General features: G+C 36.4%; 1 protein-coding gene across 3 annotated transcripts in view; it reads left to right on the top strand.

The window, feature by feature from the left end:
- Positions 1-825: 825 nt before the first annotated feature.
- The window catches only part of LOC132295409 (dnaJ homolog subfamily C GRV2-like), a 31,888-nt gene continuing 10,355 nt past the window's right edge, over positions 826-22,358 (top strand). Inside the window, exons 1-14 of one of the 3 annotated variants that reach the window (XM_059793680.1) lie at positions 826-1,220; positions 1,519-2,180; positions 4,085-4,318; positions 4,499-4,586; positions 4,719-4,927; positions 6,585-6,686; positions 6,765-6,827; positions 7,057-9,327; positions 9,839-10,201; positions 11,849-11,989; positions 14,153-14,545; positions 14,746-15,240; positions 18,324-18,547; positions 18,655-18,999. In XM_059793680.1, the coding sequence (XP_059649663.1) occupies positions 1,695-2,180; positions 4,085-4,318; positions 4,499-4,586; positions 4,719-4,927; positions 6,585-6,686; positions 6,765-6,827; positions 7,057-9,327; positions 9,839-10,201; positions 11,849-11,989; positions 14,153-14,545; positions 14,746-15,240; positions 18,324-18,547; positions 18,655-18,999 (5,414 nt within the window). In that variant the 5' untranslated portion in view covers positions 826-1,220; positions 1,519-1,694. Of the gene's footprint in view, positions 1,221-1,481; positions 2,181-4,084; positions 4,319-4,498; positions 4,587-4,718; positions 5,009-6,584; positions 6,687-6,764; positions 6,828-7,056; positions 9,328-9,838; positions 10,202-11,848; positions 11,990-14,152; positions 14,546-14,745; positions 15,241-18,323; positions 18,548-18,654; positions 19,000-22,358 lie in introns of those variants that run through there. The other 2 variants (XM_059793681.1, XM_059793682.1) reach the window with 2 other exon arrangements.

Here is a 22,358-nt window from a genome sequence, read left to right as displayed (position 1 = left end):
TCACATAGTAGTTATAATAATTATGAATTTCTTCTTCAGAAAGAAAAACCATGCCAACCATAGGTTTTTCCACTTCATCCCCAAGTAACATTCCTTCAGTCTTCTCCCTACCATTGAAGTCTTCATTTGAAGTGAGTTGCACATGATAACCCTCTTCCATTTCTAATAACATGTTAGAGCACTAGTTATGCATATTAGACGATTCTAATATAACCATAGCAAACCGAATTTATTTCTTTTATTTCTTTTTTTCACAATTTATTTTAAGATAACACACAAAATAAACTTATCAAAAAAAAAAAGATAACACACAAAATAAAAGGACAAAACCATACAAAAACTGAAAATATATTGAGTAATATTAAATCCATACTTGATATAGGTGTTTTTGAAATGTATTTTAGATTAAGTTTCTTCAAAAATGTGGTTTGCTCAAAGAGGTAAAGCAGATTGAACAAACACTGCTAAGCGATAAGCCCGCTCCTCACCGGTACAATACGTGCTCATCGGTTTAGTCCGTTCCTCGCTGGTACAATTTGTGCCGCTCCTCGCCATTTCAGTTATTGCTTTGGTGATTCATCGCCGCTTCGTTGCATTGTGTTCTTCCTCAATGCATGCGTAAGAATCTCTCTAGGGCTTGGAAAAAGAAAAATGGTACAAGAAAAAAAGAACACGGAAACATGTTTTGGTTGTAAAGGACTACTTATTTAGACAGCCACGTAGGATGTCGGTTTTTATTAGCCGGGTCGTGTAGCACCGATTGGAATGCTGTCATTTTTTTTTTTTTCTCTCTGCTATCTATCCAAACATATCCAAATATAAATATAAATTATTTGCATCATTTTCTTTTTCCTCATGGCTAATCATTTTCTTTCTTTTTTGTCCTGTGTATCCAAATTGTCTGAAAACCCAAGTCCATTTAGCTGAGTAATCCAATGGGCCTTTTATATAAGCAATTGGGATAAGTTGTTTCCGGTTAAATAAGAAAACCCTAAACAGCCGCAAGAAGACACAAGTTCTGAAACTGGTGCAACTCCGGCTACTCCTCTGGCCTTCTCACCGGCCCCCCTTCTACTCCATCGGCAACCGAGGTGGCTTTACTTTCTCTATTGCCTCACTGATATTGTTGGTGGAATCAGAAATTGGTGGTTGGAGACGATGAAGATTAGAGAAGATCTGATTATGGTTGAAAATGGTGGCAAATTTTGTTTCCGAAAAAGGTATGTTACCATATTAATTTGATATATATATATATATATATACTTACGAGCTCGAGATGGTTAAAAAACCAAGCTCGCCCGAACTCGAGCCGACCCCGAACACCCCTAGGCGAGCCGAGTCCAAACAACCTAAAGCTCGTTTGCAGCCCTCTGTATGCGTTAGCATATATATAATATACACATAAATGCAATACATTCGAATTTTTGTTTCTTTAGGTCAACACTAATTTCTAAACTGTGGATATTGCGTTTTTGTTTCAGTTCTTTCGAATTCGCTTAATATTCTGTTTCATCTTAGGGTTTGATTCGATCAACCCAGAGTATCGTTTGGAGGCGAAATTTGCGAGCCAATAATCGGGAGCACTGGGTGCAAATCAGTCTCGGCAGAGCCCGTCGAGGGCGGCTGGTTCGGGACTATGGTTCTTTCTTCGCCCTAGTCCGCCTCCACCCTATTCCCTTGAATATCTTCCTCAAATGGACTTTGTGAGCCGACACTCTGCCACCTCCACCTCCGCCCCCGACCACCACCAGCCTCCGCCGGAATCCTCAACCCACTCATCTTCTGCTCCACCACCTCACGCACTTGAAGAACAGGAGTACTTGGCCCGCTACGTAGTGGTGAAGCATTCGTGGCGTGGGCGGTACAAGAGAATTCTGTGCATATCCAATTTCACGATCATCACTCTGGACCCTGCGACGCTGTCAGTGACAAATTCGTACGACGTGGCAAGCGATTATGAAGGAGCGACACCGATTATTGGGAGGGATGAGAATTCCCAGGAGTTCAATATCAGTGTTCGGACTGACGGACGCGGGAAGTTTAAAGCTATGAAGTTTTCCTCAAAGTTCAGGGCCAGTATTCTGACTGAGCTACACAGAATAAGGTGGAACAGAATTGGGGTTATTGCGGAGTTTCCAGTGCTTCATCTTCGGAGAAAGACTTTGGAGTGGGTTCCTTTGGTAAGTTAACCTTTTCGGCAATTGATCTGTTCTGTGATGTTATTTAGTCGATGCTACTGGTGAATGTTCAATAGTGCTTTGTGATCACTCATCCGTTTGTTATTGTTGATGCATTACATTGCAATTTCTAAATTGTTTTGAACTAGTTATCTTGCTAAAACTAATTGTTACATTAGATTACACATAAAAGTATAACTTATTTACTTCTAGAGTTACTGAAACTTGAGTAACTAGGCTCTAAAAAAGTGATCAAGAGAATTTCTTGATGATAATTTTTGAAAAGAGGGTATAGTGTGTCCGAAGAAATGGTTTATCCATCTTCGAGTAACAAAAGTTAACATTATGATTAGTACTTGTTTTAGGTGTTAATTAATTCAAAAGGGCAAAATTAGATTATTCAAGTAAAATAAGTTTTAACAAAAGCATTTGTACTCGTTCAAAAGCTGGCAGTACAATGAGTACATGCCATTTGAACTAAGTGGTAGATGGTGTAAACATAGCAAAAATCTCTGAAGCAAGGGAGAAATTTTAAACGGACAGATTTTGAGTTAAATTAGGCCATAATCTATCTTTATACCCAATATTTTAGAGTTTTCATTGTCATCACAAGGGGCATAATGTACTTAAATTCTGTGAACATTTGAAATAAACTTTTCTGAGAATTCAAATTTTGACAGTTGACATTCCATCTGAACCTTCAAGTCTATTGGGAGTTGAGAGTTGAGACAATCAGCAAAAAAAAAGGGGTTCTTATAATACTAGTTACACAATTGAAAAAGGTAAATAAGTAAGGGAAATGACATCACCATATATGAAATGACACGTTGCTATGAAAGTGAAGCGAGTCGAAGAAATATACACTGTTTTATAAGAATCTTGATTTATTATTACAGTTTAATCCTAAGAATGCATTGACAGAATTAGGTAGATTTTACATTATTCGCAAAAGTTTAATCATGTTTTAAAATTGTTTGGTGTGTATACGTAGATATCAATATAGATGGCTGTCCAAGCCTTGGCAACATATTAAGTGGAGAAGTCATAAGCTTCTAAAAGTTGATGATATAGCATTATATATGAGTGTACATATTCTTATTGTGGTGTTACGTGAAGCAAAATCAAGCTTTGTCCACTGGCTGGAGTACGTACTAAATATGCCTTTTTTAATGTTCCCATTATGTGATGTTCACCATTTTCTGCATTTATTGGTGATAGAAGTCCTAACTTCAACAAAACAGTCACTAAAGATTGTATTTTCCCTATGGTTTCTGCTTTATTAGGATTTCGAGAGGTTGATGAAGATATTTACATTGACTAAGGCTCTCTTTGGCTAGATAGAAAGTTTTGGAGAGTGCCGGAAATGGAAAAAAATTCAACTTGTTAAGAGTTTGGAAAGCAAGAAATTAAGAATTTTTGGGACGTAAGATTCCAGTATTGCTTAATTTGTCAAAATTTTCCTGCAAAAAAAAATAGGAAAGTGTTTATCCTAGCCAAACACAAGCAAGAAATTTTATTTTCCTTTCATGCACTTCACTCTTTCTTTTATTCTCACTTTCCAATATTACTTTTTCTAACCAAACAGAGTCCAAGAAAACTGTTGGAGCAGATGGAAAAGTAGTTCATTACTTGGTTACAGTTAGATACATTTGGATATTTTTGACTTAAGTTACAGTGCCCTACTCAATTTTTTGCATAGCTTATGACACAAAGGGATGCTGACTTATGTTGTCACACTTCAAAGCACTTGCCAATCTAGTTGAAATATGTAGAATGCCACTTTTCCCAATTATCTACATCTGTTTGTTTCTCATTTCAATTAACGACTTGTTGACATGAAATTTTGCATTCTTGTTTAAGCTATTACATTGTTTACATTAGTAATAATGATCAAATGGCTTGTACAGAAGTTGAAAGTTACTTATGTTGGAGTTGAACTTACTGAATTAAAATCTGGAGACCTTCGGTGGTGCTTGGATTTTAGAGACATGAATTCTCCAGCCATTATACTTCTCTCTGACGCTTATGGAAAGAAAAATGTTGAGCATGGAGGTTTTGTTCTTTGTCCTTTATATGGAAGAAAATCTAAAGCTTTCCAAGCCACTTCCGGGACTTCAAACACTGCTATAATATCAAATCTGGTATGACGGTTGTATTTGACCCTTCAGTTCATATTTGCAATCTAGTTTTCCCCCCTAAATAGTTCCTCTATATTTTTAGCTTCAAGTGTCCCCACCCTATTCTTTTTGCTGGATCCTTTATGTGTTTTATCATGTAGCTGCTTTCTAAAATTTTCTGCATTAATTGATATTACTGTACAGACGAAGACTGCTAAGTCCATGGTTGGGTTGTCACTATCTGTGGATAGTTCTCAATCACTCAGCGTTGCAGAGTATATAAAGATAAGAGGTAGCTCTTAACAAACGTTTTCGTACACTTCTAAACCATCCTTCTTCATTTTATCTGAATATGTTGTTTCCATCCTGGCAAGTAATGATTCTTTTTAATTAATTAATTAAATTTAACAAATGTATATTGCAGCCAAAGAGGCCGTTGGAGCAGAAGAAACTCCTTGTGGGGGTTGGTCTGTGACAAGATTGCGATCTGCTGCCCATGGAACTCAAAGTGTTCCAGGGTTAAGTCTAGGAGTTGGGCCAAAAGGGGGACTTGGGGAACAAGGTGATGCTGTTTCTCGTCAACTAATTCTTACGAAGGTTTCACTAGTCGAAAGGCGACCTGAGAACTATGAAGTAAGCAGATGATCTCAGTAGTTAATGAACAAACTTCATTAATTGAAGAGAGTGCAAGGCCAGAACGCACTTGCACACATGGTATTTTTAATGTCAGACCTTTGATTATTTTAAAATTTTTTTTAACTTGCAATGTGTACTAATAGATTTCTAAACTCTTATTAACTACTCCTAAGAATTCTATCCAGGTACACAATTATTCTTAATATTTTTTTGATCCTTTATAATATTTTTACTTTACGGTCATACAAACACTTGCACTCACGTTCATCGCACGGGCGTTTTACTAGTATGCTAGATAAACATGTATATTTAGCCAAGTTCCATTGTGGTGTCCTCTCTGGTCTTTGCTTTTGAAATGAAATGTTCAAATAATCTGATTGTGTCTCCACTGTGGCTGCATTTCTGTTTTTCAGTATAATATATTTTGCGACAACTCAAAATTTTCTTTTGTCACTGCTTTAAGATTAATTCCTCCCACATCTCTCTCTCTCTTTCTTTATGTGTGTGTGTGTGTGCGTCTATCTGTCTAGTCTCTGTTTTTGCTAATGTAGTCCTGCTTGCATGTTTTGTGTGCATCCGTTTGTTAAAGTATAATAGTGTTACAAGACAGTCCAGTATGTCCTGCTTGCATGTTTTGCTAATGTACTTCCTACATAAATTGAATTGACCTTTGTGCCTTTGGACATGATTTTTTTAAATGTAAAATATATAAGCTACTCCAATCCAGAGTCATCGTAGCACAGTAATTTAAGTGCTAGAATGGCATCTAAAGGGAGGTGGTGGGTTAGGGGTTCAGTTTTTATTCATGTCAATAAAAAAAAAAATGTCCAAGAAACATGTTTCAGAAAAACAAAAGATCACCTAATTCTGGAACTTAAATGGGTATAAAATTATAATAAGATTTTTAATCTGATCTTACCTTTTGTTTTATTTTTACAGAGAGTTTATTCAGATGTGATAATTTATACCATCATTAAACATTATGGCTCAAAAATGAAAACTGAAAAAGAAAGAGAGAGAGAGAAGGAAGGAAAAAATTAATTAAAGAATCTTCAAATGCTCTCTTGCTACATTATTTATTGCCTTGCCAACAAATAGAATAGATTAAATTTTATTTATTTATTTATTATTATTGTTTATACTGATTCTATTGTAATGATATCTGATGTTTCTCTGTTGAAGTTGCTATCTAATTGTTAAATAGTTTTACATATTCTTCTGCACCTTGCTCGGACCCTCCGGAAATTTCATGCATGCATTTAGTGATACAAGGGCGTGTGTGTGGATACTGTTTCTGGGATGGTTCCCTTATTCCTGAATATTTTATGTTCAGAAAATAGCCAATATATAATTAAAGTAAATGCAGAGTATGTTCATGTGGGCTTTTACATTTGCACATTGCTTTAGTTTGTTAAACTGGAATATATTGTAAAAGGGAACATGTACCCGGGAAAATTATGCACCCCTGTATTAGTTGATTTATTCTAGGGTTATAAATTTGGTGTCCTAATTTATGGAAAAATAAAAATTAGTGTCTTACGGCTGTATTGTCCTACACACAGCTGGCCTTTTGTTGGGGAATATGTTTATGATTCCGTATTGGTTTGCCTAACTTATATCAAGGGCTAATTATATATTTTTCTTACGCATTCAGGCTGTTATTGCCCGTCCTTTATCTGCAGTGAGCTCTCTCGTTCGATTTGCTGAGGAGCCCCAGATGTTTGCGATTGAATTTAATGATGGATGCCCTATTCATGTGAGGATCTGTTACTAATTTTGAATTCCTAATTTATTGTGGGGATACGTTGTTGAATCTGTATCATTTGGATTTCAGGTTTATGCTAGCACGTCTCGTGATAGCTTGCTTGCATTAGTTCGGGATATATTGCAAACAGAAGTAGGTAGATCTGCCATTTTTTGGATATTGATTATTTTTTCATTTTTAATGACTGAATTAAACCTTTTATTTTTTGACAAGTAACGAATGAATTAAACCTTGATTGTATAATCTAAAGTTTCTTCTTATTATTATTTTTCTTTTGTTGCACCTATGAGTTCTTTTATTGGCGGACAGATCAGCTAAGTGTTCATAAAATGTGGTTACATCTGGATTTTAATTTGTGCAGGGTCAATGTGCAGTACCTATACTTCCTAGGCTGACAATGCCTGGTCATCGAATTGATCCGCCTTGTGGGAGAGTCCATTCACAAAATCAGCAATTTTCTGTTGGGCAACGGCATCCTGTTGCTGATATGGAAAGTGCAACCATGCATTTGAAACACTTGGCAGCGGCCGCCAAAGATGCTGTGGCTGAAGGAGGGTCCATTCCTGGATCAAGAGCTAAACTATGGCGTAGAATAAGGGAGTTCAATGCATGTATTCCTTATGGCGGTGTCCCTCCTACCATTGAAGTACCTGAAGTGACTTTGATGGCCTTGATTACAATGCTCCCAGCTGCTCCAAATCTTCCTCCTGAGTCCCCTCCCTTGCCGGCCCCTTCACCTAAAGCAGCTGCGACTGTGATGGGTTTCATTGCATGTTTACGCAGATTACTGGCTTCAAGAAGTGCAGCCTCACATGTGATGTCTTTTCCTGCCGCTGTTGGAAGAATAATGGGTTTACTTAGAAATGGTTCTGAGGGAGTAGCAGCTGAAGCTGCGGGTCTTGTTGCAGTACTTATTGGTGGTGGTCCTGGAGATAATATATTGACAGATACAAAAGGGGAGAGGCATGCTACTTTTATGCACACCAAGTCTGTGTTGTTTGCTAACCTTAGTAACATCATTATTATTGTTAACAGATTAAAACCTCTGTCTGTTTCACCATTATTATCAATGTCTGTTGTGGAAGTTCTTGAGGCAATGATCTGTGAACCCCATGGTGAAACTACTCAATCTACTGTTTTCGTTGAATTATTACGCCAAGTTGCTGGATTGCGGCGCCGCTTGTTTGCGTTGTTTGGACATCCTGCTGAAAGTGTAAGAGAAACAGTTGCTGTCATCATGCGTACAATTGCAGAAGAAGATGCTATTGCAGCAGAGTCCATGCGTGATGCTGCTTTGCGTGATGGTGCTTTGTTGAGGCATTTGTTGCATGCTTTTTTCCTTCCTGTTGGTGAACGGCGTGAAGTTAGCCGACAGCTTGTGGCTCTATGGGCTGATTCTTATCAACCTGCTCTTGATTTGTTGTCTAGGGTTTTGCCTCCAGGCCTTGTTGCTTATTTGCACACTCGTTCTGATGGGGTTCAACAAAAAGATGCACAAAATATATCTAATCAGGATGGATCTTTGATGAGTAGGAGACAGAGACGCTTACTTCAGCAGAGGAGGGCTCGTACAGGAAAAGGAATAACGTCGCAGGGGCATTCTTTGCCTTCTGTTAATAACAGTGAAGCTGGTGATCCAGGAAGGCTGACAACTACTGGTGCTTTTAAAGGGTCAGATAGTAGTCAAAAATCTGTGGTAGATGCAAGTTCAGGACAGGTTCTGACCATGAATTCTTCTGCGGCTTACACAGGTGCAAACTTACGGAGTGACTTGTCATCGGCAGGTGTTCCACAAACTGATCAATCAGTTGTCACTTCTGCAGTTGTCGCTTCATCTGATGCTCCATATACACAGGAGTCCGTTGAATCAAATGCTCCAAATTCAGTTAATTCTGATGCCAATGTGGTTACTCTCCAGAATACAGGTCATCCTGCTCCTGCTCAGGTTGTTGTGGAGAACACGCCTGTGGGATTTGGCAGGCTGTTATGTAACTGGCCTGAATTTTGGCGTGCTTTTAGCCTTGATCACAATCGTGCAGACTTGATCTGGAATGAGCGTACCAGGCAGGAGTTGAGAGAGGCTTTGCAGGCAGAGATTCACAAACTAGATGTTGAGAAGGAACGTAATGAAGATATTGTTCCCGGAGGTGCAACTTTGGACATTTTGACTGGGCAAGATAGTGTGCCTCAGATATCATGGAATTACACTGAGTTTTCAGTTAGCTATCATAGCCTGTCCAAGGAAGTTTGTGTGGGTCAATATTATCTGCGTTTGCTTCTTGAGAGTGGCAGCAGTGGCAGGGCACAGGATTTTCCTCTGCGTGACCCAGTTGCTTTCTATAGAGCCCTTTATCATCGGTTCCTATGTGATGCAGATACAGGACTAACTGTAGATGGTGCCGTTCCTGATGAAATGGGTGCATCTGATGATTGGTGTGATATGGGAAGGTTAGATGGTTTTGGAGGAGGGGGAGGCTCCTCAGTTAGAGAACTTTGTGCGAGGGCAATGGCAATTGTATATGAGCAACAATTTAACACAATAGGTCCATTTGAAGGCACTGCTCATATTACAGTTCTTTTGGATAGGACTGATGATAGAGCTTTGAGGCACCGGCTACTACTTCTACTAAAGGTATGTCAAAATTAGGTTCCCTTGACACTCTTTTTCCTCTCTTTTGTCCCCTATACTGATCTAGGTTATAATTATTATAGGTTTTCCCCTCATCTTGCAGAGAGAAAATGATTAGCTTAATGCAATCACGTATGAGATCTTAGATCTCTAGTAGCATAGCAGTGATTTTTTTTCTCTTAGGGTTACTGATTGGTTAAGGGGCACATGTGCACCATCTCTCTTAGCATCTAGCAACCTGGAAAATTCAGTACCATTTTTTCTTCTTGTGACTGAAATGTCTGTCGATGGGAAGAATTGTGGTTGGGCCAAGTAAAACTGTTGCATGCAACCAGGTTGGTGAAAGTTTTAGGTGTTAAGAAAAAGGAGGCTATCTTAGTCAATTTTATATTTAGTGATATTTCCTTCCTGAATGGGCTGGATGATAGTTGAGCACGATGCTCTACTCGAGACTTCTTTTGCATTTCTGATCTCGATAATCAACATAATTGTTGTATGATTACTGTATGTACAGGTTTTAATGAAGGTGTTATCAAATGTAGAGGCTTGTGTCTTGGTTGGTGGTTGTGTCCTAGCAGTTGATCTGCTAACAGCAGTTCATGAAGCTTCAGAAAGAACTGCTATTCCGTTGCAATCTAATCTGATAGCTGCCTCTGCTTTCATGGAACCACTTAAGGAATGGATGTTTTTTGACAAGGATGGTGCAAAAGTTGGACCTGTGGAAAAGGATGCCATCAGAAGGTTTTGGTCGAAGAAAGCTATTGATTGGACAACAAGGTGCTGGGCTTCTGGGATGCCAGATTGGAAGAGATTACGAGATATCCGTGAACTTCGTTGGGCTCTGGCTGTTCGAGTTCCTGTTCTTACTCCAATACAGGTATTGTATATAACGCATGGAGTGTGTTAGAATTATATAATTGAAACTGAATTGCATTTGCACTTAATTGTATTCAAATTTATTTTCACAGTTCCACTTCCACCCAGCCAGTTGATATGAATTTAGAAGTGATAATTTGTGTTGGCAGGTCATATTGGTCTCGTATTGACAAAATAATATTCTGTTAAATAGGTTAACCAGAATGCGATCCGTTGAATAATCTTGTCAGGAACCTTTTGACATGAACATGTCTTGTTTATTAAACAAGTAACACGATACGAGCTGTGTAACTTGTTATAAATGGGTCGTGTAACTCACCCCACGACTCGTTCAATAACCAATTTAACTTGTGTAAATTAAATGGGTCCGGTCATGCAACCCATTTATTAAGATGTTTTAGGAATAAATTCAAATATAATGGGGAAAAAATGTTATAATGGACGACTAAATTCATGAAAATGAGGACAATTAGGGCAATGCAATTTCCAAAAAAAAAAGGACAATACAATATCCATATTGGGTTTATTTTGAAATAACAAAAATGTCCATAGTAATTGGGTTAAAACACGTTACAGGTTAATTGGGTTAAAAAGACACAATTATGGTACGATCAATTAAGCAGGTCTGATCGGGTTATACTACAAAACATGAACATGACTAAGCTCATCCCAAATCTGCCAACTTCATTTTTGTGTGTGAGGGTCATGTTGAATTTTTCCACCACTAGATATGATGCTGGACTGCACTTGCAGGTTTTATTTTACTTAATTTTTGTACACATGGTGGTTTTTTTCCATTCATTAACCATTTTGTATAGCAGTTTGCAAGTTGTACAGTTATTAGTGTTCAATGGCTTTATTCCTTGTAGGATTTGAAATTGTGTATGAGATTATCTTTTACTACGTTGGAAAATCTATGTTTTCCATTGATATACTTTTTTTGGGTTTTCTTGTGTGGCATGTGCATGGGCGTGTGTATCAGTATTCTAATTGTAAAGAGCAGTTGGGTTTTATCATTTAGTGATATGTGAATAGAAAAAAATAGGCCCAATGTAAATCGATATAAGAAGGGCTGATGAGATAGCAGCAATGAATCAGAAATAGAGTTCAAGTTCGAATTCCATAGTTATATCTGAATGGGATTGTCTATAATCATAGACAAAATGAAAGCATTTCTCAAGATTATTATTCATCCTCTTGATATTTTGAAAATGGGTTAATTGAGCTTGATAATTCATTTATTGAATAAGTAAACAATTGATTTTGATTCGGTTTGATGGCACTAACTTTGAAGTGGTGTTTGAGGAAGCTCTTCATGCCTTTGTGATATTCCCTCGGGAGATTTTTAGGGTCTCATATCTGAAAACATTTCAAGATGAAGATATTTATTTCCCTGATGCAAATTCACATGTGCACAAGTATTTTTAGCTAAATGTACAACTTTTATGTAGGTTATCAAATACCTTCTTCATGAAGATCTATTTGATGCAAATTCACTTCTTCATCTGCAATTGAAGCTTATAGCTAAATATACTTGTTCTTTTTGTACTTTATTTTACTTTATGTGTGAGATTACACATTTGTAACTTTTGCCACCCTTCAGCTGTTTATGATGTATATATGTTCTAAGAGGTGGATCTGCATCCAGGTAGGTGAGGCTGCATTGTCCATATTGCACAGCATGGTATCTGCACATTCAGATTTAGATGATGCCGGAGAGTTAGTTACCCCAACACCTAGAGTAAAACGGATCTTGTCAAGTCCGCGTTGCCTTCCATATATTGCACAGGTGATTTCTATAGTTTTTGTTTCCATTAAACTTCTGTGGTAGTCTGATTTTGTATGGGCCTGGAACTGATGATGAGTGGTAGGATTTGCAGGTTATATTTAGTAGTTTATCATAATGAGTCCCTTAATCTAGAGTTAGGCATGGGCTTATATAATTAGTAGTTTGTGTAATATGTCCTTTCTTGTAGGATGGAGATGCATGTGCCATGTCTGACCATAATGGTTGGATGAAGTCATATTTATCTTCTTAGATTTGAAAATTTTCAGCTGTGAACCAGTGTGCTTCTGATTAACTTGTACATTATTAATTCATTGAAGATGCCAAGGGGGTGCAACCTCTGAACATGAGTACACAACAAGAACCTACAAAAAACTAACCTAACATAAGGATTTGCATACTTGGTTATGTAGTTGATTTTTTTATATTTGTATTTATTTAATTAAATTAATTAATTAATTATTATTATTATTTTTTGTAGAAACTAATCTTTCTGCAAAATATATAGTTTGAATTACATCTTATAAATTACACTCTGCATCTGGGGGAAGACGCACTCCACTTCTTGCTAGGAGACTTTACATAGGTGCAACTATAGTTTGCATGTGGAGTTTAATTGAGTAATGCAAAGTTGCAAACTAAAAGACATGGATTGATCCTGACCCTCCATGATGAAGTTTAATTAAAGTAGGTGCAAATTAATGGACATGAGTTTTGGTGTGGACATTTATGGCTCAATTCCTCACCGCCCAAAGATAAAAAGTTTTGCAGAATTGAATGAAGTGCTCATGTCTAACCAGAACTTACTGAACGTTTCCACGCAACTTGAGGGCTATTTTAACTTCTCATGAAGGCAATCATTCCTCGTCTTTTCTGTCACTCATCCATCATTGGTGTGCTAGTTTCAACAGTTTGTGTTTCTGTAGATCCTGTTATCAACACTGGAGAGCATTCATGGTCTAGTAGCCATATTTATTGAGCTTTCTTTCCCTCTACTTTTGATAGGTATTTGGCACCATACCACATTCTAGAAATTCTTCTCCACTTCGTTCAACCCGCTATAGATTTGTGAGGAATGCCCTTTTCCATTTTCACTTTTGGATAATCGATATATGGAAATCAGAGGGTCAAACACCTGGTTTTATACTCCCTCCTTTCTATCCATATTTTTTGTTCAATTTAGATTCATCTATTCTATCATAGTTTTTCTCTCAATGTTGTCTGTATTTACAATTTATAATGTCCTGTCAGAGTTCTGACTTTAGCATCAGGTTCACATCTACTTTCGAATCTTTAACTAAAGAAGCTATCTTGATAGAAAAAAGAAAAAGTGAAAAGTGAAAGTGAATATCTTGCAGCATATATTCTATGACAAGTTTTGTCGACTTGCATGTTTCCTATATATATGACCAACAATTAAAGAATTACTCCCTCTGTCCCAAAATAAGTGTCATCCTTTCCTTTTTCGTTTGTCCCAAAATAATAGTCCACTTTCCTTTTTCAAACAATATATTTCACATATTTCCATATATGTCCTTTGAGTTTAAAATTTCAAACTTGAATATTCAAAACTTAAAAGGGCAAGTTAGTAACTTTCCAGGGAGACAATGCATGTCCCACATGTGTCCTTAAAAATTACTACTCCCTATAAGCGACACTTAAATTGGGAAGGAGGGAGTATGTAGCTTATGTGGAACACAATTTAGTTCCTAATTTATATGTCTAATTCTATGTGAAGGTTCTACTTAGAATTTAATATGCTTTTTTTTTTTTTTTTTTTTCATTTTCTTTCTTTCTTTCTCCAAGGTTGAATTGTTAGTGATTTTCCAAAAAATAGGAGCAGCAATATGTGTTGCTTTGCTTTTGAATTAAGACATCCAACTTTTGTGTCCTCCAAATTTCGTTTGAATGGGAATATCTTGTAAATTCGTTGTGATATCAAGTTCTAAAGTTCATTTACATGGAAATGTCTAAAATTTCTGTATGTTAATGGAAAGTGTTTAAAAAATGAAGCCTTAACACCAATTCGTTCTATCTGATAATCTGACATATTTAACCTATACGTGTTTACATTAAAATTATATTGCCCTTGCTTCTTTCTTTAACTGTTAAAATTGTACTTTTGGATAATGACATTTCTCTCCTCTCTCTCGTTTTTAAATGTAGGCTATGCTGACTGGGGAGCCAAGTATTGTAGAGGGTGCTGCTGCTTTGCTAAAGGCGGTTGTCACCAGAAATCCTAAGGCAATGATAAGACTATACAGCACAGGTGCATTTTATTTTGCCTTGGCATACCCTGGATCCAATCTCTTTTCAATTGCCCAACTCTTTTCTGTGACTCATGTCCATCAAGCCTTTCATGGTGGTGAAGAAGCTGCAGTTTCCTCTTCATTGCCATTGGCAAAACGTAGTGTGTTGGGTGGACTTCTCCCCGAGTCTTTGCTGTATGTATTGGAGCGTAGTGGTCCGGCTGCATTTGCGGCAGCAATCGTATCTGATTCTGACACTCCGGAGATTATATGGACACACAAAATGCGGGCAGAGAATCTTATTCGTCAGGTAATTTAAACCTGTAAATCAGGTGCATGTCTTGCTCAGTCCATTTGTATTACTTCAGAAAGCCTTTGAACTTGTTCAATGTTTCAATGCAATGGTTGGCTGTTCATAGACTAGCATTTTCTCCCCTAATCATTTGGATTACTTTTATACAGAAATATGTTTTAATTGAATCTGAGGTTGCATCCATTTCCTTTCTCCAGGTTTTACAGCATCTGGGTGATTTTCCCCAGAAATTATGCCAGCATTGCCATTCTTTATATGATTATGCACCTATGCCACCTGTAACATATCCTGAGTTAAGAGATGAAATGTGGTGTCACCGTTATTACCTTCGGAACTTATGTGATGAGATTCGATTTCCAAATTGGCCTATAGTTGAGCATGTCGAGTTCCTGCAGTCATTGCTGGTAATGTGGCGTGAAGAGTTGACACGGAGACCAATGGATCTTTCTGAAGAAGAAGCTTGCAAAATACTAGAAATTTCCTTGGAAGATATCTCTAAAAGTGTTACCGATAAAACACATTCTTTAGAAATGGCTGAGGAGATTCCTAACATATCCAAACAGATTGAGAACATTGATGAAGAAAAGCTCAAGAGACAATATAGAAAGCTCGCAATGAAATATCATCCAGATAAAAATCCTGAAGGCAGGGAAAAGTTTCTTGCTGTGCAGAAAGCTTATGAGCGGCTGCAGGTATGCATTGGCTTCTAGAACTAGTGTGTGAAATTACTCTTTTATTATTTTGGATAATTGCCATTATTCTTTACTTTTTCATACTTCCTGCACAAACTGGTGACTATGCGATTTGACTCGACTCAACCAAGTCTTCTTATGACTATTTGAGATTGGCTGCATGAATCCTTTTTCATCATTCTGCCCTTTATAAGGTTATAATTATCCGATCTGATGACCTTTCGGATTATTTATCATTGAATCCACATCATATTTGTTACTGATTGGATATCCGATCTGATAACCCAATTCATTAATGGCATAATTTATTTTTTTAAAAGTTTCTTTTCAAAAGAGATCGTGAAACGGTGATAAGCAAAAAAGAGAAAAAAAAAAAAAAAAGGAAAAAAACAAATAAAAGATGAACAAAAGAGAGAAGAAAATTAGGTACATGACTCCTTGTTAAAGGACAAAAATTAGGGTAAGAAAGAATAGAGAGAGGGAAGAACAAGAAAAACTAATAGTAAAAAACATTTTGATGCTCTGCAAATTGTATAATTTTAGAATTGTATAATATATTTTATAGCCTATGTTACATGGACTCGGGTACGTGTGTCGGACACGGGTATGTATCCATGTGTCGGACATGTCAAATCTCCAAACAGAAGGATACATGGACATGGCTAAATATTCATTTTACTAGTTATTTTATTTTATTTTCTAGAGTAAAGTAATGTATTTACCTAATATTATGTTCAATATAGGCATTTAACTCATTTTAAAGTAATAATATAATATAATTGAATGATTAACTTATCAAAAAAAATATATATTATAATTGAATGATTGAATATGTTTTTTTCAGTACGTGTCCAATCAAAAGTGTCGGACACATATCCCATATCCATGTCCGAGCAATATGTATCCGACACGGGTACTTCACTACTGTTGAAGGGACATGTAACATAGTTTATAGCATATTATATATTATATTATGTCGGGTTGGGCTATTATTGGAACAAATTGGATTGATCTTCATCCATATGTGGTTTGTTTAGTCAACGGGTTATCGGATTAAATATTCAATCAATATCTAAGTTATCGAATCGGATTTGTAATGTATCCGGATCAAATTCCAATCCATTGACATGCTGTGCAACTAAAAAAGGTTTATATTACCTATGGTCATTTAATCAATACACTGTTCAAAGGTGTGGGCTTTGAGTCCTCTTGAGTTGTATTTGATATGACCTTAATTTATTTATTTTAATAAGTAGTATGACCTTAATTTATGAAGGCAAGATTGATGGTATTTCATACGAAGAAGCCACCATTTTTAGGGATGATCATTTTGCGGCAAAACCAAATTGGCATCTTCTAATAATGTTTTTAGATAGTTGTATTGGCTCCCCAAGGTTTAATGGTATCAGTGGTATTCATCTGAGGTATAGGCTGTAAAATTTCTTAATATTGAATATACATGGGTTGACTGGGTTCGTCCCATTACAACATTTCTAATAGCTCTAAGCAGTCATATGACACGTAAGGACTTCATATTCGTTTTAGATCAAAGTCAAAGTACCATCTATAGTAAGTACTTTAATAATTTCTCAAACTAACAACACAAATAGAAAGCAAAGTATTAAGGTGTTCTTTACTTTTTAATTTTTACTCTTCTTTCTTTTGATTGGGTTACAAGCGGGCTCTTTAGTCTTTACGAGTAGTAACTAAGTACTAGTAAATGGTAAAGTAGTACTAGTAAGTAGTAAAAAATTAATTAGACATTATTTATAAGTCATCAATCATCAGTATTCATTCATCAGCCCCGATTACATTAAATAAAGGGTAAAATGCAAAAAAAAAAAAAAAAAAAAAAAAACCTGAACTATTGGCGATTTAGAACTAACCCCCCTGAACTACTAAATATTTGATGTTTGTTCCTCATAATGTTGCCTTTCTGGATTCTCAGGGGTTGATTTTCCTTGGAAGCCGGTTTGGCGCTCCAAGGCTCCTCTCAAAGTGGCATTTTTCGTTTGGACTGTAGTTTGGGGTAAGATTTTGATGCTTGATAACTTGAGAAGGAGAAGATAGGTTATTGTCAATTGGTGTTGTATGTGTAAGAAGGATAGAGAGTCAGTGGATCACCTCCTTTTGCATTGCCCCGTGTCTCATGACTGTTGGAGTCTTATTTTTGGCTTGTTTCATCATTCCGTGGGTTATGCCACGGTCTTTGAGAGGCTTGATTGACGCTTGGAGAGGATGATCCGTGGGATCCCATGCCTGTGATGTTTGGAGGGTGGCACCCTTTTGCGTTTGGTGGTGCATTTGGATGGAGCAGAATAGAAGATCCTTTGATGGGGAGGTCCCATTGGGTTTCTGAAATTTAACATTATTGGCTTTCTTTTTTGTCTAGTGATGGGGACAAATTGCAATTCCATAGAGGAGATAGTTGACTTTTTGGGTTCCTTTGGGCTTCGGCCTTTGTGTTGTCTACGGGATGCGTTCCCCTTTTGAGCCCTCTCTAATACATTTTTACTTATAAAAAAAAAAATGTAAATATATGAAGGGAAATGGAAAAAAAAATGTTATCAATAAATTTTATTTTTGTATCACTAAAATATGCCAAAATCAGCTAACAATTCTTCTAGTCGGTATACCTCTGATTTACGTTCCTAGATCCTTAGGTTTGTGTTCCTAGATTTCTAAACAAGCATTTCTATGTGAGATTTTTATCTTAGAAATTTGACCTTAAAACTCGTATATCTAAGGTACAACATTTGTTTAACTTGTCTTAGTTGAGAAATGAGAAAAGAAGTTAAAAAATGTATACATGATTGTCCTTTGGTGCAATCCGACCGAAAGTAACTACACTTTTTTATTTATTTTTCAAGAAGTACCAAGAAACTCCTCAAAAGAAACCAAAGCTTGTACATGAAATGTCACGTAAAATAAAAAATAAAAAGAACTTGTATTCCAAAGATGGATATGATAACTTCTCCTCTAGACCTGTACTATGATATGCATGTCGTCTAAATACTTGAAAATTTGCATCTTCTTGCTGTTGTGATTTTGTTAAATATTATTCCTCGTGTAATTGTTTATAGGCTACCATGCAAGGGTTGCAAGGCCCCCAACCTTGGAGGCTGCTGCTTTTATTGAAGGGGCAGTGTATCCTATATAGACGGTATGGGGATGTATTGGAGCCATTTAAATACGCTGGGTATCCCATGTTATTAAATGCAGTTACGGTAGACAAGGATGACAACAATTTTCTTTCCTCTGATAGAGCTCCTCTCCTTGTTGCTGCTTCAGAGCTCATTTGGCTGACGTCAGTTTCCTCATTACTTTCTTTTGTTAGGTTTCCTAATTTTGTTGAATCATGACAGGGAAATTTGGTAGGCCGGCCTTCTTAACATGTTCCCTCACATGTTCTAGGTGTGCATCTTCTTCACTCAATGGTGAGGAGCTTGTGAGGGATGGTGGTGTACAGCTTCTTGCAATACTTCTTTCGCGTTGCATGTATGTAGTTCAGCCAACTACTCCTGCAACTGAACCAGCTGCCATCATTGTTACGAATGTGATGCGAACACTTTCTGCTTTGAGTCAGTTTGGAAGTGCCAGAGTTGAAATGCTTGATTTTTCCGGACTAGTTAAGGACATTGTGCACAGCACTGAACTTGAGCTTGTGCCTGCAGCGGTTGATGCTGCCCTACAGACTATCGCTCATGCTTCTGTGTCCTCTGAATTACAAGAGGCTTTATTGAAGGCTGGTGCGCTATGGTAAGTCAATTTGTTTCATTCTTTTGTTTTCACATTTATCATTATGGTGCATTATTGCTGCTCCAGAGGTTAGCAACATACATGGTCAATCTGATGCTGGATCAACCCATTAAGGTAGAATTTTGGGGCATCTTCATTGATCATTTATTTGAGCTTTCTGCATTTGTTGGCCTTTCTCTACTTCCTGCACCTCTATCTTGTTCAATCAACTCTATGCATCCCTGTATTCCCTAGTCTTCTTCCTACACGATCACCATATCTTATTTGTTTTCTTGGGTTTCCTATTTTCACTTCTATCATCCTCTAGCTGTTCTTCCACTCATCCATTGACATGTTGATGGAACATGCTATCTTGTATTGCTGAGTGCTCCACAAGAGCATATAAGTTCCATCAGAAGTGGTTGGAGAATGCACCCTAATAAGCAGTCAGAAGCTATGAAGCCCGGACATATCCAGTGACATTTCTGTATCAGATACCAATATGCTGCGGTATCCAATGACTATCAAAATCAGATACCGATACTCTACGGATACCCGTGGATACTTCATAAATGTATATATAAAACTTCTTTTTCTCTTTATTTATTTATTTATTTTAAATTTTTAACTTTGAACACGTATTTGAACCTTAAATGTAATTTTCCCAAGTATATTGCCATAGTATTATTGTTAGGATTCACATATCAAGGGTTCCAAATAGTTTGAAAATCTTTAAAAAAAGAATTGAGATATAATGAGGATATATGATGTCTAATTTTGTCCAAAATCTATGTCCATGGAATATAACTTGTTTTTTTTGAAAGGATCCATGCAATCTAACTTTCAGCTCATCTGTCACAATTTTATTTTTATTTTTTACAACGGAAAGTTAGTAATAAGTAATAGAGGAATATATATGACAATTATTATTTCAAATTTATTCATATATATGTAAAATTATATATATCTACATTAATACGCTATACATACATATATATTGCCTTGCCGTATGTTAAGAAAAAGTGTTTATGTGTTCATATTCTGTCTCTGTATGGTGTCATCTCAATGGAAAGTTCACATCAACGGTGAAGTTATGATTGTAGATTGAAGGCTGAGTCGAAGGAATGCATCGACATCTTGCTTCAACCTTCATCAATCACCACCACAAAATAATGTTAAGTGACGTAAGAGACCAATGGATTTTAAGTGAATAAATTAGGAAACATGTATTAATTTAGAATTAAATTTAAAACTAATAATTAATTAATTTTACTATAATCATAATATTTAAAATTGAATATTATTCCATTAGGAATGAATTTGAAAACATTATGTCGGTTAGAAAACTTTTACTTTGAGTTTGAATTAAAAACTAATTTAAAGGTTGTTAAATTCTAAGTTGTGAAAACTGATCATTGTACCCAAAAAAATTTATTAAAAATAAAATACTTTGAATTTCACTTTTGGAGTTACATAGTTTTAGAAACTAGATTCTATAAGCTTTCCAATAAAATATTACATGCCTAATTTCAAGTCCATTTGACCCCTCCAGAAAGCGTTTAAAGTGTGTGCAGTTAGGTTCAGCAGAAAAAGTTGATCAATTGAACCTTAATGTCAATTGATTGAGTTGCCCTGGAATAGTTTGACTGAAAGCTCGATTGATGGCGAAAAACCCAGATGTTGTCTGATAAATCGATCAATCTAACAAATGTTTAGAGTCGATAAAAGATGCACTATGGCCCAAAAGGTTTCTAAACTTTCCAAAACCTATCCAAAACATTCCCAATCAATTTATAATCAACCCAACACTATATATATATTTAAGTAAGATTGTATTAGAAAGCGTTCAAAAGGAGGAACGCATCCCAAAAACTACTCAAAGGTCAAAGCTGAGAGGAACCCTAAGAACCCAAAAATCAATTATCTCCTCTATAGATTTATAATATCTCCCCATAACCCAACAAAAAAGAGAGCTAACAATAAGAGATTTAATAGCCCTAATAGAAGGTTCCTCCCCGTCAAAAGATCTTCTATTCTGCTCCTTCCAAAGGCACCATGAAACGCAAAAAGGTGCCACCCTTCAGAATAGCTGGGCATGAGATCCCACGTGGCACCCTCTCCGAGCATCGAACAATCCTCTCGAGGACTTAGGCATGACCCATTGGACACCGAAGAAACCAAAGATGAGCCCCCAACAATCGTGAGCATGGGTCAATGCAACAGAAGGTGATCAACTGACTCATCAGCCCTCTTGCACATACAACACCAATTGACGGTAACCCAACACTATAAAAAGGTGCTCTAGGGTCTAGGTGTCTCTAAACATAAGCATAACATAAGAGACACAACTACACAATTGTGAGAGAGTTTAAGAATTCTATTTTTCAATCACAAGTAAGATTCATTGTATATGTAGAGTTGTAAAGGTAGAAGTTTCATTGAATACTTGAAGATTGGTCAACCTTAACACCCATAAATGCTTGGACGACTGGTCATTGGAGATTAAATCAAGGATTAGCAGACTCTGTGCCTACTGCCTGGAGACCCAAGTGTTTTAACAAAAAAAAAAAAAGAGGTAACCAAGTGTTTTTGGGTTAGGGAACAAATTTTTTTTTTTTCTTTGAACCCCTGACCTCCCTTTGTCATAGTGGATTTGGTTTGACTGGACTAGGTACCATTATTTTTTCCGTATGGGCTTTTAATGTCTTGTGTTCTTGCATGATTTATTTATTTGCATTCTCTATAGTTAAAAAGATTCATAATACTCATTTTAAAATATAATTGTGATAATTTAAAAACAAGTTATTGTTAGTTAAAATTGGATAAGATCTATTCACCCTATCATGATTTATTTATTTGCATTCTCTATACTTAAAAAGATTCATAATACTCATTTTAAAATATAATTGTGATAATTTAAAAACAAGTTATTGTTAGTTAAAATTGGATAAGATCTATTCACCCTATCTAGATCTGTTTTGGAACTTGCACTAAGTCTAGGATCAGGCTCATGAGTAATGGTCTTATAATTCAACAGTTGATATCAGAGCGTAGCGATTGTAGACTTATCATTGTTGTGCCGTATTCCTTCTCCGTTTCTATCTTTGCTTCTTCATAGCTCAGAAGTCGGTCTTCAAAAAATTTGGATATTTCTTTGAAGGAATCATAGGAATGTCAACAGAAACATTGCTAAGTTAATGCATGAGTTGGAGTATATTTAACTGCACAGCCATTAAATTGTGTTTGCCAGCCTAAATAGCAATTGGCTCTTCTGTTAATTTCTCTTCTTTTCACTGTTGGATGGCCTGAATTGTTGAACTATGAAGAACTGGGAGTTTCGTTTCCATTACTCTTGCTACTTAGTCAAATACCCCTGTGCT

Source organism: Cornus florida, unplaced genomic scaffold, assembly GCF_030987335.1.
Source record: "Cornus florida cultivar Cherokee Brave unplaced genomic scaffold, ASM3098733v1 CherokeeBrave_3.0.0_Hap2_Chr02, whole genome shotgun sequence".
Classification (NCBI taxonomy): Eukaryota; Viridiplantae; Streptophyta; class Magnoliopsida; order Cornales; family Cornaceae; genus Cornus; species Cornus florida.
The sequence above is the reverse complement of the archived record's forward strand: the minus strand, read 5'-3'. Positions and strand labels throughout refer to the sequence as shown.